This window comes from Eublepharis macularius, chromosome 13 (assembly GCF_028583425.1).
Source record: "Eublepharis macularius isolate TG4126 chromosome 13, MPM_Emac_v1.0, whole genome shotgun sequence".
NCBI classification, from domain to species: Eukaryota; Metazoa; Chordata; class Lepidosauria; order Squamata; family Eublepharidae; genus Eublepharis; species Eublepharis macularius.
Genome location: NC_072802.1, coordinates 9517823 through 9535226, shown reverse-complemented (window position 1 = coordinate 9535226; position 17404 = coordinate 9517823). Strand labels below are relative to the sequence as shown.

At 47.3% G+C, this 17404-nt stretch overlaps 1 protein-coding gene across 1 annotated transcript in view; it reads left to right on the top strand.

Moving 5' to 3' along the window:
• Positions 1 to 6795: 6795 nt before the first annotated feature.
• ZC4H2 (zinc finger C4H2-type containing) overlaps positions 6796 to 17404 on the top strand; it is a 48869-nt gene continuing 38260 nt past the window's right edge. The window contains exons 1-3 of the mRNA XM_054996468.1: positions 6796 to 6963; positions 11566 to 11737; positions 12768 to 12940. Coding sequence (XP_054852443.1) covers positions 6911 to 6963; positions 11566 to 11737; positions 12768 to 12940 — 398 coding nt within the window. The 5' untranslated portion in view covers positions 6796 to 6910. The remainder of the gene's footprint in view (positions 6964 to 11565; positions 11738 to 12767; positions 12941 to 17404) is intronic.

Here is a 17404-nt window from a genome sequence, read left to right as displayed (position 1 = left end):
TATAAATATTTTAATAAGTAAATGGTACGGGAATGTTTGTAATAGTATTCTGCTGCTAGTTATAAATCCCCTACTACCACGTACCTAAATATATTCAAGACACCAAACACAGTGATACAAAGAGATATGAGCTTTTTTTTTCAATAAAACCCAGATGCATACTCCCTCTAGGATATATGCATAAAGGCCAGTTACATCAGAGGATCTTATATACCCTCAGCCCTGATTGTTTACAGAATAAGGATACATGACACCCAAAGTCTGATTGAAAGGACAGTCAATATAAACATCTTAAATGCTTGGAGTCACACTTCTCTTATGGGTTCGAGAGGCTTCTGGGAAATAACACATTCAAGGCTAAATCTTAGTAAGAGAAATGAAAACGAGAAAGTTTTTAAAGTTAAAAAGAACTTTCTCGCCTCACTGCAAGATTGAGCAGATCTGGAGTTCAATCATAAAAGCCAGGGAGAAAGAATCTGCCACCAAGGCAAATGTGCCTCTTGTGTGTGTGTGTCTTTTGCTTGAATGTGCTCACACATTGATTCTAGAAGAGGGCTCCTAAAAGTCCCTTAACTGTAAAATAAATAAATAGGCTCTTCTTCTTCTTCTTCTTCTTCTTCTTCTTCTTCTTCTTCTCCTTCTCCTTCTCCTTCTCCTTCTCCTTCTCCTTCTCCTTCTCCTTCTCCTTCTCCTTCTCCTTCTCCTTCTTCAAAATCATCACCAAACTACTTGTCTTGATTCTCACACAGGAGCCCAATGATGATTAGTTTTGCATCAGCTCCCCCACAAGCAAATAATGGCTGCTTCTAGAAGGAGGTGTGCAAATGTGCCCCTGCCATGGTAGCTACAGCAGCAAGCAGGGAGAGAAAGGGTGGGAACTGCTTCCGCAAATACCTATCCCTGCTGTGCTTGCCGCAGATGTCTCCCCCACCCCTGTTTCTTCTCTGTCATCTTTGCAAAAGCACAAACACAATGAGCAATGATGACTTTGGTGTCCCTCCTTGGCCTGGAACACCCCCCCCTTTCCTCTCCCTTTTCCTTTCTCTACTGAGTGCCAAGCCATGCTGTCATGCCACAGAGCACCTCAGCTGGAAGTGGACAAGAACCCTTCAGAGGACTGAAAAGTGGGAGAAGAAATAGAGAGTTTAGAGTCACCATTTTGAAAGCAGAGCTTATCTCTGCCTCCTCCCCATTAAGATTACCAACTTTGGGTTGGGAAATTCATTGGGATTTGGAGGGTGCAGCCTGAAGGACAGCATTTGGAGAGGGAAAGGACCTCAGTAGAGTATAATGCCATAGATTTAGGGTTGCCAACTCCCCGTTGAGAAGTTTCTGAAGATTTGGGAGCTGTGTCTGAGGATGGAATTAGGGAAGGGGGCATAGGTTAGTAGGAATGTGATGCCATATAGTTCATGCTCTGAAGCTGCCATTTCCTCCAGGGGAACTGCTGTCCATAGTTTGGAGATCACTTGTAATTCTGAGAGAAGGCCAGGGCCCGCACACATCAATACACATGAAACTGTCATATACTGAATCAGACCCTTGGTCCTTTACAATCAGTATTGCCTGTATAGGCTTACAGCTGATCTCCAGGGTAGAACTCTTCTACATTACCTACTGCCAAATTCTTAGGTTGGAGATATGGGGGATTGAACCTGGGACCTTCCACTTGCCCAGCAGATGTTCTGCCACTGAGCCAAGGCTCTATCTCACCTGGAGGCTGGCAACCCTACCTACCAATGAGCTATGGGGTGTGTCCCAGTTCAGCAATACTCAGCAGGGGGGTGGGGGATCTTCTCCCCATCTAGTCATAGTGCAAGCACCTTGCCATGAGCTAGTGCCTGAAACATCAGCAGACCATCCAGTGCTCACTAGTAGAGGTTGGCATGGACTGGAAAAAACCCACAGACCATCAGCCTATGGTCCGTCATGTTTCACAGACCACAGACCATGAACTTTTCATGGACCCGCCCCATTCATAAACCGGTTTGTCAGTTTGTGGTCCATCACTTCTGGGGGACCTAGGACCACCCCCTTCACACTCAGAGATGCCTAACTCGCAGCAAGGCTTTGACAGGCTCTCCTTCAGCGACTCTCCAAGTTTGCCCAAGATTGCAATTTGCATGTCCAAATTACAGGCCCCCAAAGCGGCTGCCCCCATGAAACTTCCAGTAGATACTAGGAGTCACAAATGCCAATTGACTTGCATTGATTTGCAGCACCAAAAAGTTGCAATGAAGCAAAATCAAACAGAAAAGGGTGGGGGGAGAGCCCCCTCACTCACCACATAGACCCCTTTGCAGCCATTGCTTAGGGAATTAATTCTTGCTCCTTGCTCTCATAGAGAAGAATGAGAGCTCTTTGGTTGGCGTCCAGAGCTGCCTATCAGGTTTTTAAGGGCTAAGATTGGAGTGTTCCCAGAGCTGCAGAATATCCCTCCCCTCCACTGCCTAGGGAATTAATTCTTGCTCCTTCCTCACGTAGAGAAGAATGGGAGCTCTCTGGTTGGCAGCCATAGCTGCCTATCAAAGTTTTGAGGGTTAGGACTTGTGTTTTCCAAGGGCTGCAGAAGGTCTGCGAATGTCCATTCCATTGCCTAGGGAATTGATAGATTGGTGCCAGGATGTCTGGACTCACGGACCACAGACTGACGGACCAGTCCAAATGGAGCAATGTTTGTGAAAAATGGGAGTCCCATGAACCACGTGTTCTCAAACCATGAACCGGGCTGGACCGTGTCAAATTTAGGTCTGTTTTGTGGACTGTGCCCACCTCTACTCACTAGCAAGCAAGCAAGCAAGATAACAGAAAGATGGTTGCTTCTTCATTGGCCATAACACAACAGCCTTTCGGTTGCAGTGTAATCGCAATGAGCATCATACCACACAAGGGAAGTGTAATTCTGCCCACGGATTGTTCAGGAGGTGCCAGAAGCAATTCAAGACAGTAAAATGGACCAATGGAAAGTGAAAAACAAATTTTTCTTTTTATTGTTCAACACGGGCAGGTGATGCACATGCTAGAGTTAGTCAAGGCCACCTCTTGCATTCCAACAAGGATCTCAATGGATTATTTTGTCAGAAACAATTTGCTTTTGCAGCAGTGTAATGCACCAGTGTTTGCCATTAGATTGCTCCCTTTAGAGTCAATAAGGACAGAGGAGCCTTAGCAGAGATATCTGCAATTTAAGGGGGTTGTGGACTGGAGCCTGACTCACCTTCCCTTCACTAATGAGATGAGAAACTGAACAAAATCAGGTCTGGAGTATAAACCCAATGTTACATTATATGTGGGGAAGGGAATAATCAATAATAAAAATGAGTGGGTATAGTGTTAATGGAGGCAAGGCTGTGTCACTGTTCCTGCCTTAGGTTTCTTGAGGAATCTTTCCCCTCTCTTCCTTCTCATCCCCTCTCCTCTGCTCTTCCAGAGATTCACTGGCCTGCTGCTGCTTGCATCCCTCACCCCCTCAAAGCAATTAGCTCCTCTAATTAAATTGCACATCAAAGGAACATGTTTCTGACAAACATACATGCTGGCCCAGTTTTCAGCTGGTTTTTGAAACCAACAAAAGCACTCCAACAATGAACATAGTACAACTGTGATGGAATCAGCCTTTATTGGCCAGACTTTTAAAGTCGGGCCATTCTGGACTAGCTCGATCTTTTTAGAAAGCCCCAAATCTGCCCCCCCCCCCGCTCAGTCTTCTTGCTGATGTGTGAATGTGAACTGTATGTGCACAACATTCTTGGAATAAGTCTTCTAATCCCCACATTCTAGTTGTACCAGCTGTGAGACTGTTAAAGGTAATCTGGGAGAAACACCTATTTTTGTTTGTTTGTTTACTTCATTTACACCTTGCCTTTCTCCTCTATGAGTACCCAAAGCAGTTTACATCGTTCTCCTCTCCTCTAATATATCCTCACAGGTTTAGCTGAGAGAGTCTGATTGGCACAATTATTCCCCTTATTCCCCTTCTCCAAAGAAGCCATTTTCTCCAGGGGAACTGATCACCAGCCTCCACCTGGAGGTTGGTGAACTAATTTACCAGAGACCCTGGACAGGAGGTATTGACCATGACAGATCAAGAGTCTGACCCAGTAGAAAGTATTTTAATGTACTCACTTACATGTTTTCCTGGTTTCTCTCCTACCCCCAATTACACTGAGGTTCTTTGCCTCTTTTTATAATAGTGGTGGTGAGTGCCCTCAAGTCATAGCTGACTTATGGCAACCCCTGGTGAGGTTTTAATGGCAAGAGACTAACAGAGGTGGTTTGCCATTGCCTGCCTCTGCAACCCTGACCTTCGTTAGAGGTCTCCCATCCATTTACTAACCATGGCCGACCCTGCTTAGCTTCTAAGATCTGATGAGATCAGGCTCACCTGGGCTATTGAGAATGGACCAAATACCCTGGACCATTCAATGAATGCAAAATGCAGTTGTTTCTTAGGATAAAAACAAAACCAGTCAAATACAGTAAAAATAACCAGAAGCTTTCCCACTACTTAGCATGTTATAAGAAAACACCTCCTTCCTTTTCTCATCCATCTCTCAGATGTAAAGCGGTGGGAGTTGTCAGATGCGCCCTGCTTCTCTGCCATGTACGTTTATTATTCTCTGTACTCTGGGCCTCTGAGAATGTGTAAAGAATATCTGTGTACCTGTCTAACTGTGTAGCCGTGAATCGCTTATCTTGCAGGTGGCTGCTTTTGCTTTCTCGACTGGCATGGGAAAGTGTCCTTGGAATGCCGTCTGGAGCCGTATCTCCCTGAGACATGAAATGAGCTCATCCTTGTCTTCCCCTGCCCTACCCCCTCCAACCTCCTTGGCCCTGCGTGCCTAAATTCTAACGGTCTTTATCCCAAGGCGGGAATCCTGCCCTATAACTAACATTGTTTTGCCCATTTACGTCACTTCTGCCAATGCTGTAGTCTGAGTGCACTGATACTGATGGATCTCTAATAAAGAAACTTTTACTGGACTCTTGAAGTGTCTTCAGTGAAGTAACTGGCAGAGCCTGTTTTACTGTATTACTGTTGCAAAAAACAGGATGTTGTGCCTGCATACTGTACTTGCAGCATGCAGACTAGCTCTGAGCTGCTAGGGCAACTGACACTCACAGCCAAGTAAGTAACCTCTCAGCAGGATGACACTAGATTCTTCTACCCATTTGGTTGGATCTCATGGATCTGCCTCCCCACTCCTCATCCCAAGAAACACTGCTGTAATTAGAACAGATCCACAGGATCCAACTCACTGGGGCCTCTTTTGCACAGGCAATTTTTGCTGCTTTTGGCCCATACCTCTTTGGGTTTTCTTCCAAATCAGATTTCAATAAGGTGTTTCAAAGGTTCTCTTCTGAGTTTTCTGCCTGAGCTTTTTCTGCATGGGGAGAAAATTAAGAAGAGAACCCTTAAAATACCACAGTGAAATCTGAAGAGGGAGTTAATTGTCCGGAATTCAGAAGAAAATTCAAAGAGGTATGGGGCCAACAGTGGCAAAAATTGCCTCTTAACCATCAAAGGGATCATAACCATCTGTTCCCATGCTGCTAAGGTTGCCACTTCTTGTTAGGGAATTCCTAGAAATTTAGGGGTGGAGCCTGGAGAGGGATCTCCATGAGTCCATCCTCCAATGCAGCCAATTTCTTCAGGGGAACTGCTCTCTGTAGTCTGGAAATTAGCTGTAATTCTGGGAGATCTCTAGGATCCACCTGCAGGATGGCAACTCTATACACTGCCCATTTCCTGTGTGAAGTTTCCTGAGACACACTTCAGGTTGCCACCTCTGAGTTAGGAAATTCTTGGGGATTTTCGGAGTGGAGCCTGGGGAAGGAGCTCAGCAGATATAATACCATAGAGTAGACTGCTGGAAGCTGCCATTTTCTCCAGGGAAAGTGATCTTTGTAGCCTGGAAATTGGTTGTCATTCCAGAACTCCAGACCCTACCTGGAAATTGGCAACCATAGACAAACTTGTGTGACTCAATTGATCAGTGAACCTTTTGTTTAAGAAATGTGGCGGGGGGTGTCACAGCCTAACAGATGTGATGGTGGTGGTAACAACAAAAAAAAAGTGTTTCCTTCATAGGTATTTTGATTTTAGCTTACCCAAGTGGGAAAGTGGGAGGCAGTTGGAAAAGAGGAAGGTACCAAACGAGATGGCTTGACTCAAGAAAGGAAGCCACGTCCTCCAGTTGGCAAGATCTGAGCAAGCCTGTTAACCATAGACGTCTTTCAGTCATAGGGTCGCCATAAGTCGGAGGCGACTTGACGGCACTTAACACACACAAGTGGGAAATTCACATTAAAATTAATTTAATAAAATAATGAAACCCACCAACACATCAGCAACCAGAATAACAACAAATACCTTCAGCCATGATATTTAGGAAAACGTAGCTTGGAAATGCTTAACTATTGCCATGATTTATGCAATATATTTTTTTAAAAATGAGATTTTCTTCCAATTCTGGGTGGTTTTTTTTTTTTTTGAGACTGTACTTGTTACATAACCTTTGGGAAAACTGTGGCTGAAAGGCGGTTCCAACCCCCCCTACACCCCCTCCCCCAGCAACCGAACCTCGCTCCTTTGCACAACCTTTGACATAATTAGCTGCCAAAAAATGTGTGGGTTGGATTGCCGGAAGACAGCGGAGCATCTCAGCGCTTTGCCTTGTGGGATTCGTAGTCTGGGCTGCTCGCCTGAGCCTGGGCCGCTAGGCTGACCTGGACTCGAACTCCCAATAGACCTCGCTCGCCCCTACCGCAGTCTTTACGTCCAGAAGCCTGGTGGGGGCGGCTACACTGTATCTATTGTATTGGATTCCCCTGCCGCCCTCTCTTTTCTTTCCTTTTTCTTGGTAGTTTGCACATTTCCACTGGAGGTTTAAATCAGGGGAAGCAAAGCATGGCTGACGAACAGGAGATCATGTGCAAACTTGAAAGTATCAAAGAGATCAGGTAAGTGTGCTCAAGTCTGAGCTTTCCCTTTGTGCGGTCCTTGGAAGGAATGATGCGCAGCCCGGTCCGAGGCGTGTTTACTCGGAAGTAAGACCTGCTATGCTCAAGGAGCTTACTCCCAGGGAAGCGTGCCTGCGATTGCAGCCTCATTTTCCCCGCCTCCATTTCCTCTCCTTGGAAAGTGCGGGGGATTTATCCCGATGCAAAAGCAGGTAACGACTACAGATGATTCCACTCGGGCACAAAAGACCCCGACGGCCTCGCACGGAGCTCTTTTGAAAGAAGCAGCGAACTAAGCAAAGGACAGACGTGGCGGAAATACAGATGAAAAACGATTGCGGGAAGTCTGCACAGAATTACACTCTGTTATTGTTATTGTTGTTAGGGACTGGTGGAACGCAGCAGCAATAGACAGGTTCGAACAGCATGGATTCAAATGCAAGGTATAGGTTTTGAAGCCTTTTCTACTGTGCAGCCCTCTTTGGAAGGATGTCTCCGATGGAAAAGAAACATTTGGTTAATCATTCTCGTCCCAATCCCATTTATGATTATTTAGAATAAAGTCCCACTTGATTCAAGAGAGTATGCATCAGATTATAGGCAGCCAGAGACCGTTTAAAAAAAACCTCAAACTAGCTTTGGAGGTGCTTGAAAGTGTGTAGATAGATGTCCATATAAGATCTTGATTAACAGAACATTAACACACAATTGTTTGGTAAACTAAAATGACTTCAGAAATAGATAAGAGAATTTAGGATTTCCTTGCCAAGAGGCAGACAGAATTTGTATTGGGGAGATGTTCATATTTATGTAATTAACATAAGCCAGATCCTTCTTGTAAACTGAAGAGGTTTACAAGGTTTAAAAGGAACAGACCCCATGTAAGGGATCTCTAGAAGGAGGAGGAATGTGCCAGGAAAGAAGGGGGGAAATAATGGGCATTCCCCGAAAGCGATCTTTGCAAAATGAGTGCAACTGGGATCATGCAATCCAATATACTGTTAATTTTTATTCCATGTTCTTCATACAGTGTCCATATCATGCTCTGAAATACAGCCTGTCACAGTCTGCAGTAATGAAGCAGAGAGTCATTCCTCTTTGGCTTGAAATGTGGCATTTGTGCCTTTTTAATAAGCAGAACACTGTATCCTTGTTCTCGCTCCATTTATTCCATTTAGGGGAGGTCTGTGGCTGAGGGGTAGAACATCTGCTTGGCATGCCTGTGGAAGGTCCCAGGTTGAAGCCCAGGCATCTCCAGTTAAAAGGCTCAGATAGTAGGTGATGTGAAAGAGCTCTGTCTGAGACCCTGGAGAACAGCTGCCAATCAAAGTAGAAAATACTGACCCTGATGGACCTGTGGTCTGATTCAGTATAAGGCAGCTTCCTGTGTTCAGATGTTGTCTAAGCCTGCTGTTGTGACAGTGAAGTCACACACTAGAAGAGGGTAAGCATGCAACTCTGCTGCAAGTAGCTGGATCATATATCTGGCAGGCGTGTTTTTATATGATATCGATTGTCTTGGTAAATTTGCAGATAGGGAAATGGATGTGCTGTTAGCATGTAACATACAGTATGATAAAGAACGGCATTTGCATCATATTCATATCCAAAGTGATACAATGAAAACAGGAGAGGAGGCTGAAACCAATCCCGCAAGGGACACAATTCTCTGGGAAGTTCTCCTGTGCATGCGAAGCTCCTTTTCACTTCGTCGGAGTCTATGCAAGAGACTTCCCAGTGGATTGTACCCTCCTGACTTTGATTAAGAGTCTACCTTTAGTTTTACGGCAGTATGAAGGGAAAGCATTGAAGTGTAGTGTTTAGTGTTTGTAAGTTGCCTTCCCCTTTTTTCCACCCCCCCTTCCCCCTCTTCTTATTCTCCCTTCTTTCCCTTCCCTTGTACTATTGTAGTTTTTTGTAGTTTATTGTTTTAGATGTTAAAAAAAATAAAAAAAATAAAGAGTCTACCTTTAGTTTTAAGGCTTCTGTGCCATGATATTGTACCAGCTGATGGTTGTGCCCTGGCCATAATTCTTCATAGTGCTTAAAGCAACAGTTTCCAGGCTAAAATAGTGTTAAAAGGTCAAACTCGTTTGTTTTCTTCACTCCTTACCCATAGGTCTTCTTGACTGTCCTTTTCTTTTATGGTTTTAATTTTTAAACTAAAAGGTCTTCTTTTTTAAAATGTCGCATTTTGTAAAGTTTATGAGTTGCTTTGGGGACTCTGGTAAAAAAAAAGAAGAAGCAGGTTATGAATCCAAAAATCAACTGTAAATTTTTGCAGTTAAGATCAGTACTGAAGATGCTACTTCATGTGCTTCCACACTTGGAGACAAGGTAGGTGGCAACCAGAGTCAGGGCTTTTTCTGTGGTGGCCCACTTGGCTGTGGTTCACAATAGCTTGCTTGGCACTTAGCCAGTTAAGTCTTAGTTGGCAGGTTAAAACTTTTCTGTTTGATTAAATGATGTGTTTTTAACCTTGTGCCTTGTTTGCTCTGAAAAAAGGCTTTTCGGTTTTTATTGCTGCTTTTGTTGGTTTATTGCTCACTGCTGCCACTTCTAACTTTTCCCAAATTGTATATGTATATTCACACACAAATTCTTATCTGTTTGCTGTGAGAAAGTCTCAACCAAGAGGAAAAAATGACAGACTTGCATGACAAATACTGGTCACTAAACTTATAGTATCACTTATAGAATAGCTTATAGTATCACAGATGAGTATGTATCGAATCATGTTGCATCTACCCAGTGATCACCTGTGGGAACTCAATTCAGCAGCGCTGCAGGGTTCGGTTTGGATTGGGACTGTGATGTGGGGAGCAGGTGCTCATGCATTCCCCCAGTGCCATTTCCCTGATCCAAATTGTGTTCCTGAGATTCTTCTGAATTGAGTTCCTGCAGGAAACCCGCAGCTGTCAAATGGCTGCAAGTCCCCATAGTGACTATGTGGTAAATGTAACATATAGTTTGGCTGTAAAGTGGACAACATCTATGATCACTTCCCCTCCCTCACCCCGCTGCTCTGGATGCAGAGTTTGATCAGTCGGTGGACTGGAAGAAGCTATTTGCTGACAGATTTTTGCTGGGTGTGTATGCTTTTAATGCATAAATAAGATCTTAGGTCAGTCCTTTGCACGAATGAAGCTGCCTCAGCCAGGATCTAAGCCTTTGTCCCTCTTGCCAAAATGAAGTCTGCCCTGACTGGCAGTGGCTCACTGTGGTCTCAGAAGAGGTCTTTCCCTGCTGCCTGACATTGTGTACCTGGAGATGCTCAGGACTTCTGAATGCTAAGAGCTTTGCTGATGAGCTATGGCTCCTCTCTTCTTTCCTCGTGTTAACTCTTGGCTCAAGAGAAGACAGTGGCTAAATAGATTCTTATCTTGCTTTTGTCCAGAACTCTTGAGAAATGTGCAAAGGAGATCAGGGAAGGCACTCATGGCACACATCCCCCGAGCCTCTTTTCATGCCCATGTTAGGATCCTGAGAGCAGTTAGGGGGCCAAGCAACCCAACTTCTTACCTTCCCTGCCTACCACCTTATTTTCTTTGACTGCCCTCGACATTCAGGTCCCTAAGAAGGCAGTGTAGTGTGCATGTTCGTTTCTCACCAGGTTGTATGTCCGTGCCCCCTTTCTCTCTTTCATTCTCTCTTTAAAAGTCATATTTTTCTTTGTCCCACAAGAGTTCAAAAAACCTTGCGCTGTGGGTATCTCTACTTCATTATGTTACGGATAGATACTAAGCTGGCCACTTCCCTATCAGGAGTGAAGCACAATCAGGGCTGGATCTAGGGTTGCCGGCGCCCGGGGCAACCCTAGTCCGACCTCGTGCGTGCACAGTGCGCGTGCGCTCCCGTTGTGGCGTGATGACATCATTTTGGTGACATCATAACGCAGGGCGGCAGAAGCAGTGTGGGGCTGGGAATCCGCCCGTGCCATTCACCTCCCCGCATGAGGATGGCGCGGGTGGCCTCACAGCCCCCCGTGCTGCCTTTTGCCTGCCCCACAGGACAGGGGGCAACCAGCTTGCCGCACACCCCCTGTCCTGCAGGGCAGGCAAAAGGCAGTGCGGGGGGCTGCGAGACCGCCCGCGCCATGCGCCTGCCCCACAGGACAGGGGAAGGCCATCTGCCCCCTCTCCTGTGGGGCAGGCGAATGGTGTGGGTGGCCACGCTGCCCTTTGCCTGTCCTGCAGGACAGGGGGTGCTCGGCAAGCTGGCCGCCCCCTGTTGCGCGGGGCAGGCAAAAGGCAGCACGTGGGGCCGCGCTGCTGCCCGCGCTGCTGCCCATGAGCTCCAGCAGCTGGTAGCTGCTCCCAGCGTCCCCTCCCTGGTGGCGCCAGGGGCAGACTACCCCCCTGGCCCCCCTCGATCCGGCCCTGAGCACAATTGCCATTCTATTGACTGAGAGGCAAGGAGAGGCCACTTCCTTGCAGGCCCCAGCCTCCCTTCCATTCCCACCGTTGTTTCAGATGACAACCTGCTGTGATCTGTGGCTTGCAAACCATTCCTTTCCAGCTGTGCTTCACTGCTTCACTGGCATATCAGAAATGCCACCTCTGCTCTCTTTTCATCTCTCTTGTGCTTCTGCTGCTGATGTAGAAATAAGACTCTGCAGATGGAAAAGATCAAGGCCCGCTTGAAGGCTGAATTCGAAGCACTGGAGTCTGAGGAAAGGCACCTGAAGGAATACAAGCAGGAAATGGATCTCTTGCTGCAGGAGAAGATGGCCCATGTAGAGGAATTGCGTCTTATACATGCTGACATCAATGTCGTAAGTGCTGGGGGGGGAATGAATTTTCATGGTGTGTGTCTTTTTTATGTGTGGGGAGGTCAGCTTGAGAAGGTGGATCCTGTGGCTCTGCCTAATCTTCAGCAGACAGTCCTTATCCACAGTTGTTGGTAGAGTTGCCAAGCCTACCAGCAACCCATACTGCCTGATAAGTTTTTTGAAAAAAAAACTGTCAACATCATATGCATCGTGATGTTACTTCTGGGAAAAACCTGTAAGTGATGGCAGGTAGCTCTAGAAATTGCCAGAAACACAATGGTTTTACCATAGAGCTACCTGATGTCACTTCTGGGTTTTCCTGGAAATGTGGTAATGGTGCACATGACACGATGTACCCCCTCTGTCCCCACCCCCAAGCTCCCACCAGTAGCCTGGCAACGTTACTTATGAGCAGGACAGGGTACCATCTCAGTATTGGTCCAACTCAAAGACTGGGGATGTCATCAGTCAAGGGACCAGATCTTGATAGGCCTTCAGAATAAGAGACCCCTGGAGTGCTCCAGATAGTGTCAAGGTGGCTGTGTGCCTGATCTTGGTGCAGCTGATTCTGCCTGATACTTCCCCTTGGTCTGGTGGTCTGTTTCTTCTTACTCAACTAGCCAACCCTTTGCTGCTTGTTCTGCTGTCTTTGAAATCCCTGGCATGTTTTTGGTACTCTGATGCTGGCAACCTCATATCCCTTTCAACTTGCCTATTTACACATGGATGGGCTGCTCTATGCAAGACATGGCATCACAGACACACTGTATTCCGTGTGGATAGTTTTATTACAGTGCTTAATTAGCATGTAGTATGAGAGTGAGTAAATCCTGGAAGTCTTAATGGCCAATACTTTGCTTCAGTGTTTTGCATGCTTCCAATCACCAAGGCACAATTTCTTTTCCCTACTAAAAATTGGAGGTGCCTAACATTCTTGCAGCTGAAATGGTTGTCCATTTTACAGTCTTTCTTTACTCTCAGAGAGGTTGTTAATTGCTCTGACTAAAGAATGCTTGCTTCCTTCTGGTTCTAGATGGAGAACACTATCAAACAGTCAGAGAATGACCTCAACAAACTCTTGGAATCCACCCGCCGTCTGCATGAGGAATACAAGCCTTTGAAGGAGCATGTGGACGCCTTGAGGATGACGCTGGGCTTGCAGAGGTTGCCGGACTTATGCGAGGAGGAAGAGAAACTCTCCCTTGAGTAAGCTGACAAATTGGTTTTGGCCGGGCATGGGTGTCAGTCCTTGGCAAGTAAATCTCCAAGTTCTCCACATCAATCACACAGGTGGTTTGGTTGAAGTAACTTATTAGAGATCTATCAGGTTCAAGGTGCTCAGACAGTGGAATTGGCAGAAGTGATGTGTTGAGGGAAAGCATGGTTAGTTATACGTTAATGTCCCGCCCCCAGGTTAGTATCCCGTTGAAATTCTGGCGCAAACACCAGAGACAAAAAGTATCAGAGTTTAGACTACGATAAGCAACAATAGCAAATTGGGAATGAAATCATCCTTGTTCTCAGGGAAGATACAATTCAGACTAGCTGCATCTGGCCTCAAGGCCGTTGGCTACAGAAGTGAAAGTGTTTGACTTCACAGCAGAGATAACACACTGAACTTCCAAATAACAGGCATTGAAAGGTACTCAGAACTCTCCATAGTGTCAGAGGATTAATAGGTTGCCCATAACATACACATGGCATGTATTGCAGGCAGGCATACATGACAATGGGTGGTGGTGGTTGGGGCCAGTTTTCATAATGGAAAGGTAATTTGTAATTTCACAATGGAAAGATGTGTTGTGACTACAAGTTCTGAAGTCTTCCAGATGTCTTTTTAGTTAGCTATGCAGCTAAATCAGCTGCTTTGGGTCCCCAGCCAAGAGAAAGTCTGTTTATAAACAAAGTTTTAAAAAGTTAACACTTCATTCATCTGCCCATGAAAGTTTATGCCAGAATAAGTACGTTACATTTTCCAGTTAATTTTGTTAGATGAAGATTAAATGCATTAATGACTTTAAAAAAAAAATATTTATTTCTGCAAAGCAAAAAAAGAAGAAACAATAACAACAAAGTAACAATGTCAATGAATCTATACATAGAATCATAGAATTGGAAGGGGCCATACCGACCATCTAGTCCAACCCCCTGCCCAGTGCAGGATCAGCCTAAAGCATCTCTGACAAATATTCATCCAGTCTCTTCTTGAAAACTGCCAGTGAGGGGGAGCTCACCACCTCCCTAAGCAGCTGATTCCACTTTTGAACTACTATGACCGTGAAAAAGTTTTAATATCCAGCTGGTACCTTTGTGCATGTAATTTAAGCCCATTGCTTCGGGTCCTACCCTCTGCTGCGAATCTTCTAATAAAAGGTCTCCAAATCTTCTATAAAAGATCTCCAAATATCTAAAAATAATTCCATACTTGATTTTCGTCTATATGCGATATGTTCAAATGTTGATATGTTCAAATGTTTATAAAGTCCTTAATCTAATGAATTATAGGAAATGGGCTTTTGGCTTTCCAGTGCTGTAATATAGTCTTTTAGCAACTGTAAGGGCATGGAGGGTCCATTTCTGTTGCTTATAGGATTTGCTGTTATCAGAGTAACATAAAGAAAAGGTATCTACTGCAAGGAATGTATAGTTTTTGATATCAAGAAGAGGAGGCAACAGCAGGAATGGGGTAACAAGGAATTAAGATAAGCAAATTCAGTAACACCTGCATTTTTGGGGCACTTTTGAAATCCTTTGCAAAGGGAGAAGGAAACAAAATGATTTGGATCAGGGAAAAAAAGTTGAAGAAAAGAGCACGCTTCCTCTCCCTTGTTCTTTATCCACATTCTATCATTTCTCTCTCCCACACTGTGGCGTTATGCCCTGTGTGGGGGTGAGGACTAAAGGGTGAAACTGCAGACCTCTCAGGAGATGTGAATAAAGAGGTTGACTCCATAGCATCATGGAGTCTTTCTGGGAGGGACTTACAGTCATGAGCAATTCATTGCACAACTTACAGGGTTCAGTAGATAAGTGGCTGCCTCTGGCATGTGCTTTTTAAAAACATTTTAAATAAAGAATTTTATTTAAAATAAAATAAAGTAAAGTAAGTGCATTATAAAAAGATTATACAGATTCTAAATTGGAAATTAAATTGAGATTTATACAATCACATATAAACAATAGGTATGTAAACAGTAAATATAGAATAGTTTGGGGAGTTAAACAAGCAATGTCCGGGGGCTGAGTCTCAGCCCCCAGACTTGCCAGGAGGGAACAGTGGGAGGCAACTAGGAGGCAGCAGCCCTGATGCCCCAGCCAGCAACCAGGTCCAGGACCTGCCTACTCCATGGGGAAGGGGCAAAAGGCCAAAGCCTCAGAGGGCTGGAGGGAGCAGGGAGAGACCAGCTAGTCCCACCCTCCAGGGGGAGGAGAGGGAGCTAAGCAAGCCAGAGGAAAAGGGCCAAGGGAGGGGGAATAGGGACCCAGCAACAGCCCGAACAGAGCCCTTACCTGCCAAGGAGGAGAAGCAGCCACTACAGCCCAGAACCACACCCTGGCTAGAGGACAGCAGCCTGGCTCAGGAGGTGCTGGGAGCCAAGCCCCTCCAGGTGGAGCTGCCACAGGCATTCTGGGGGAGGAGATGGGTAGCCCCGCTTGGCATCAATGAGCAGGCAGCCCAGAAGCTGGCCAGGGCAGCTCCTCGCGAGCAAGGCCAGGCATGCTCAGCAGCACAGAAGCCGGCTGGGGCAGCTCCTCGTGAGCAAGGCCAGGGAAGCTCAGCAGCACAGAAGCCGGCTGGGGCAGCTCCTTGCGAGCAAGGCCAGGCAAGCTCAGCAGCTCAAAGGCCTACTGGGGCAGTTCCTCGTGAGCAAGATCAAGGAGACCTCAGCTGGGGATGGCTCGCATTCAACCCCACCCTGCCAGCAAGGCAAGGAAGCCAAGAAGGGATTAGTGGTAGGAGGGGAACACCTGAGAGAAGGCACAGCTGGGCCAAGTCAGGAGAGGGAACAAGCCTAGAAGGAGGGCGGGGCGGAGATAGGAAGCCCTATATAAGGTGACTAGGAAGAGCTCTGAGGTGGTGGGTGTGAGTAAGGAGTGATGGCGTGGAGTGGAAGCAGAGCAGTGCGAGAGCAAAGGCAAGGAAGAGAGTGGATGGAGGAGGAGGAGATGGCAGAGGCCAAAGAGGGTGGGTGGCACAGGTTGAGAAGGCCAGTGAGTGGACTGAGAGGGAGTCTGGGTGATGTATACCGCCCCTCCTTCCACAGAGCAGGGTCCTGCAGTATCCCTGGTGCCCCTCTGACCTCAGAGCCGGCCCAGCTGGGGGTCCGCCCAGCGGTGGCAGCGACAAGCCCTGACAAGTTGGTGGCCTGTACGGGGATGGTCGTTCCGACGCAGGCGCCAGTCGAAGGGATGTATCCCAACACTGCAGCCCCAGTGGACCTCAGACTGTGGCTGGAGGAACGCTTGGATGGGATGTGGAGGAAGCTGGAGGCGGCCTTCCAAACAGCTCAGGTGGAGCTAACGCGGGCAGTGGAGCAGCGGATGCAAGCCTGCGCCCCCACAGCCTCCTCGCCAGTGGTATGTGCGTTGGCTTGGGAAATTAACCCGCCAGCTGGCAAGAGGGTACAGAGTCTGTGCGCCACCATGAGGATAGGCCGGCAGAGCCTACAGGCCCTGTTGGACTCAGGGAGCGCAGTCTCGGCGATCCACACCCAACTCGTCCCAGCTGCCACCCCGGTGCACCGCTGGATCCCAGTGACATATGTGATGGGCTGCACCCTGCCGTATCCTGTGGTCTGGGTCACGGTGGAATACCTGGGGGTGATCTGCCGCATAGAGGTCGTCAAGGTAGCCCACTTACCCCACCCAATGTTGCTGGGAAGAGATGCCCCGGGGTTCTACAGGCTACTCAGGGAGGCAGCGGAGGGGTTGGCAAGCCCACAAGTCACCCCAGTTCTGCAAGTAGAGGAGGCTGCCGACCCAGACAAGGGTCCCTCTGTCAGACCTGAGGCAGAACCACGGGCTGGAGACCCAGCTGGACTCCTGACAGACCGCCCATTCCGCGATGCCCAAGGGGCAGATGAGTCCTTGCAGCGCTTGCGAGAGACAGCCACCCGTGAGGAGGAGCTAGTGTGGGATGAGCAGAGGTCTCATCGGCTTCCTCACATCGAGAAGCAAGGGTGTGTGTGGGTCCACCTGGCCTGTGCCCTGAATGGCCAGGGAGAGGTCCGCCAACTACTTGTGCCAGCAGCCTATCGGGCAGAAGTCCTCCGCATGGCCCATGAGCACGCTTGGGCCGGGCACCTGGGGCACCACAAGACCCTGAGGAAGGTCCTCGAGCACTTCTTCTGGCCCTCCGTGAATGCGGACATAAAGGCATACTGCCGCTTATGCCCCACCTGTCAGAGGGTGGCAGCGGGATGCCCACCAAAGGCCCCTTTTTCCCCACTGCCAGTGATGGAGATGCCCTTCCAGCGGATAGCAATGGACTTTATAGGCCCACTGCCGCGCACACCCCAGGGCTACCGTTTTGCCCTGGTGATTGTGGACTATGCCACACGTTTCCCAGAGGTCATTTCTTTGAAAACTATGCAGACCCCAGGGGTGGTCCAGGCGTTGTCCAAGCTGTTCACATTGGTGGGGCTACCCAGCGAAATCTTGACTGACCGG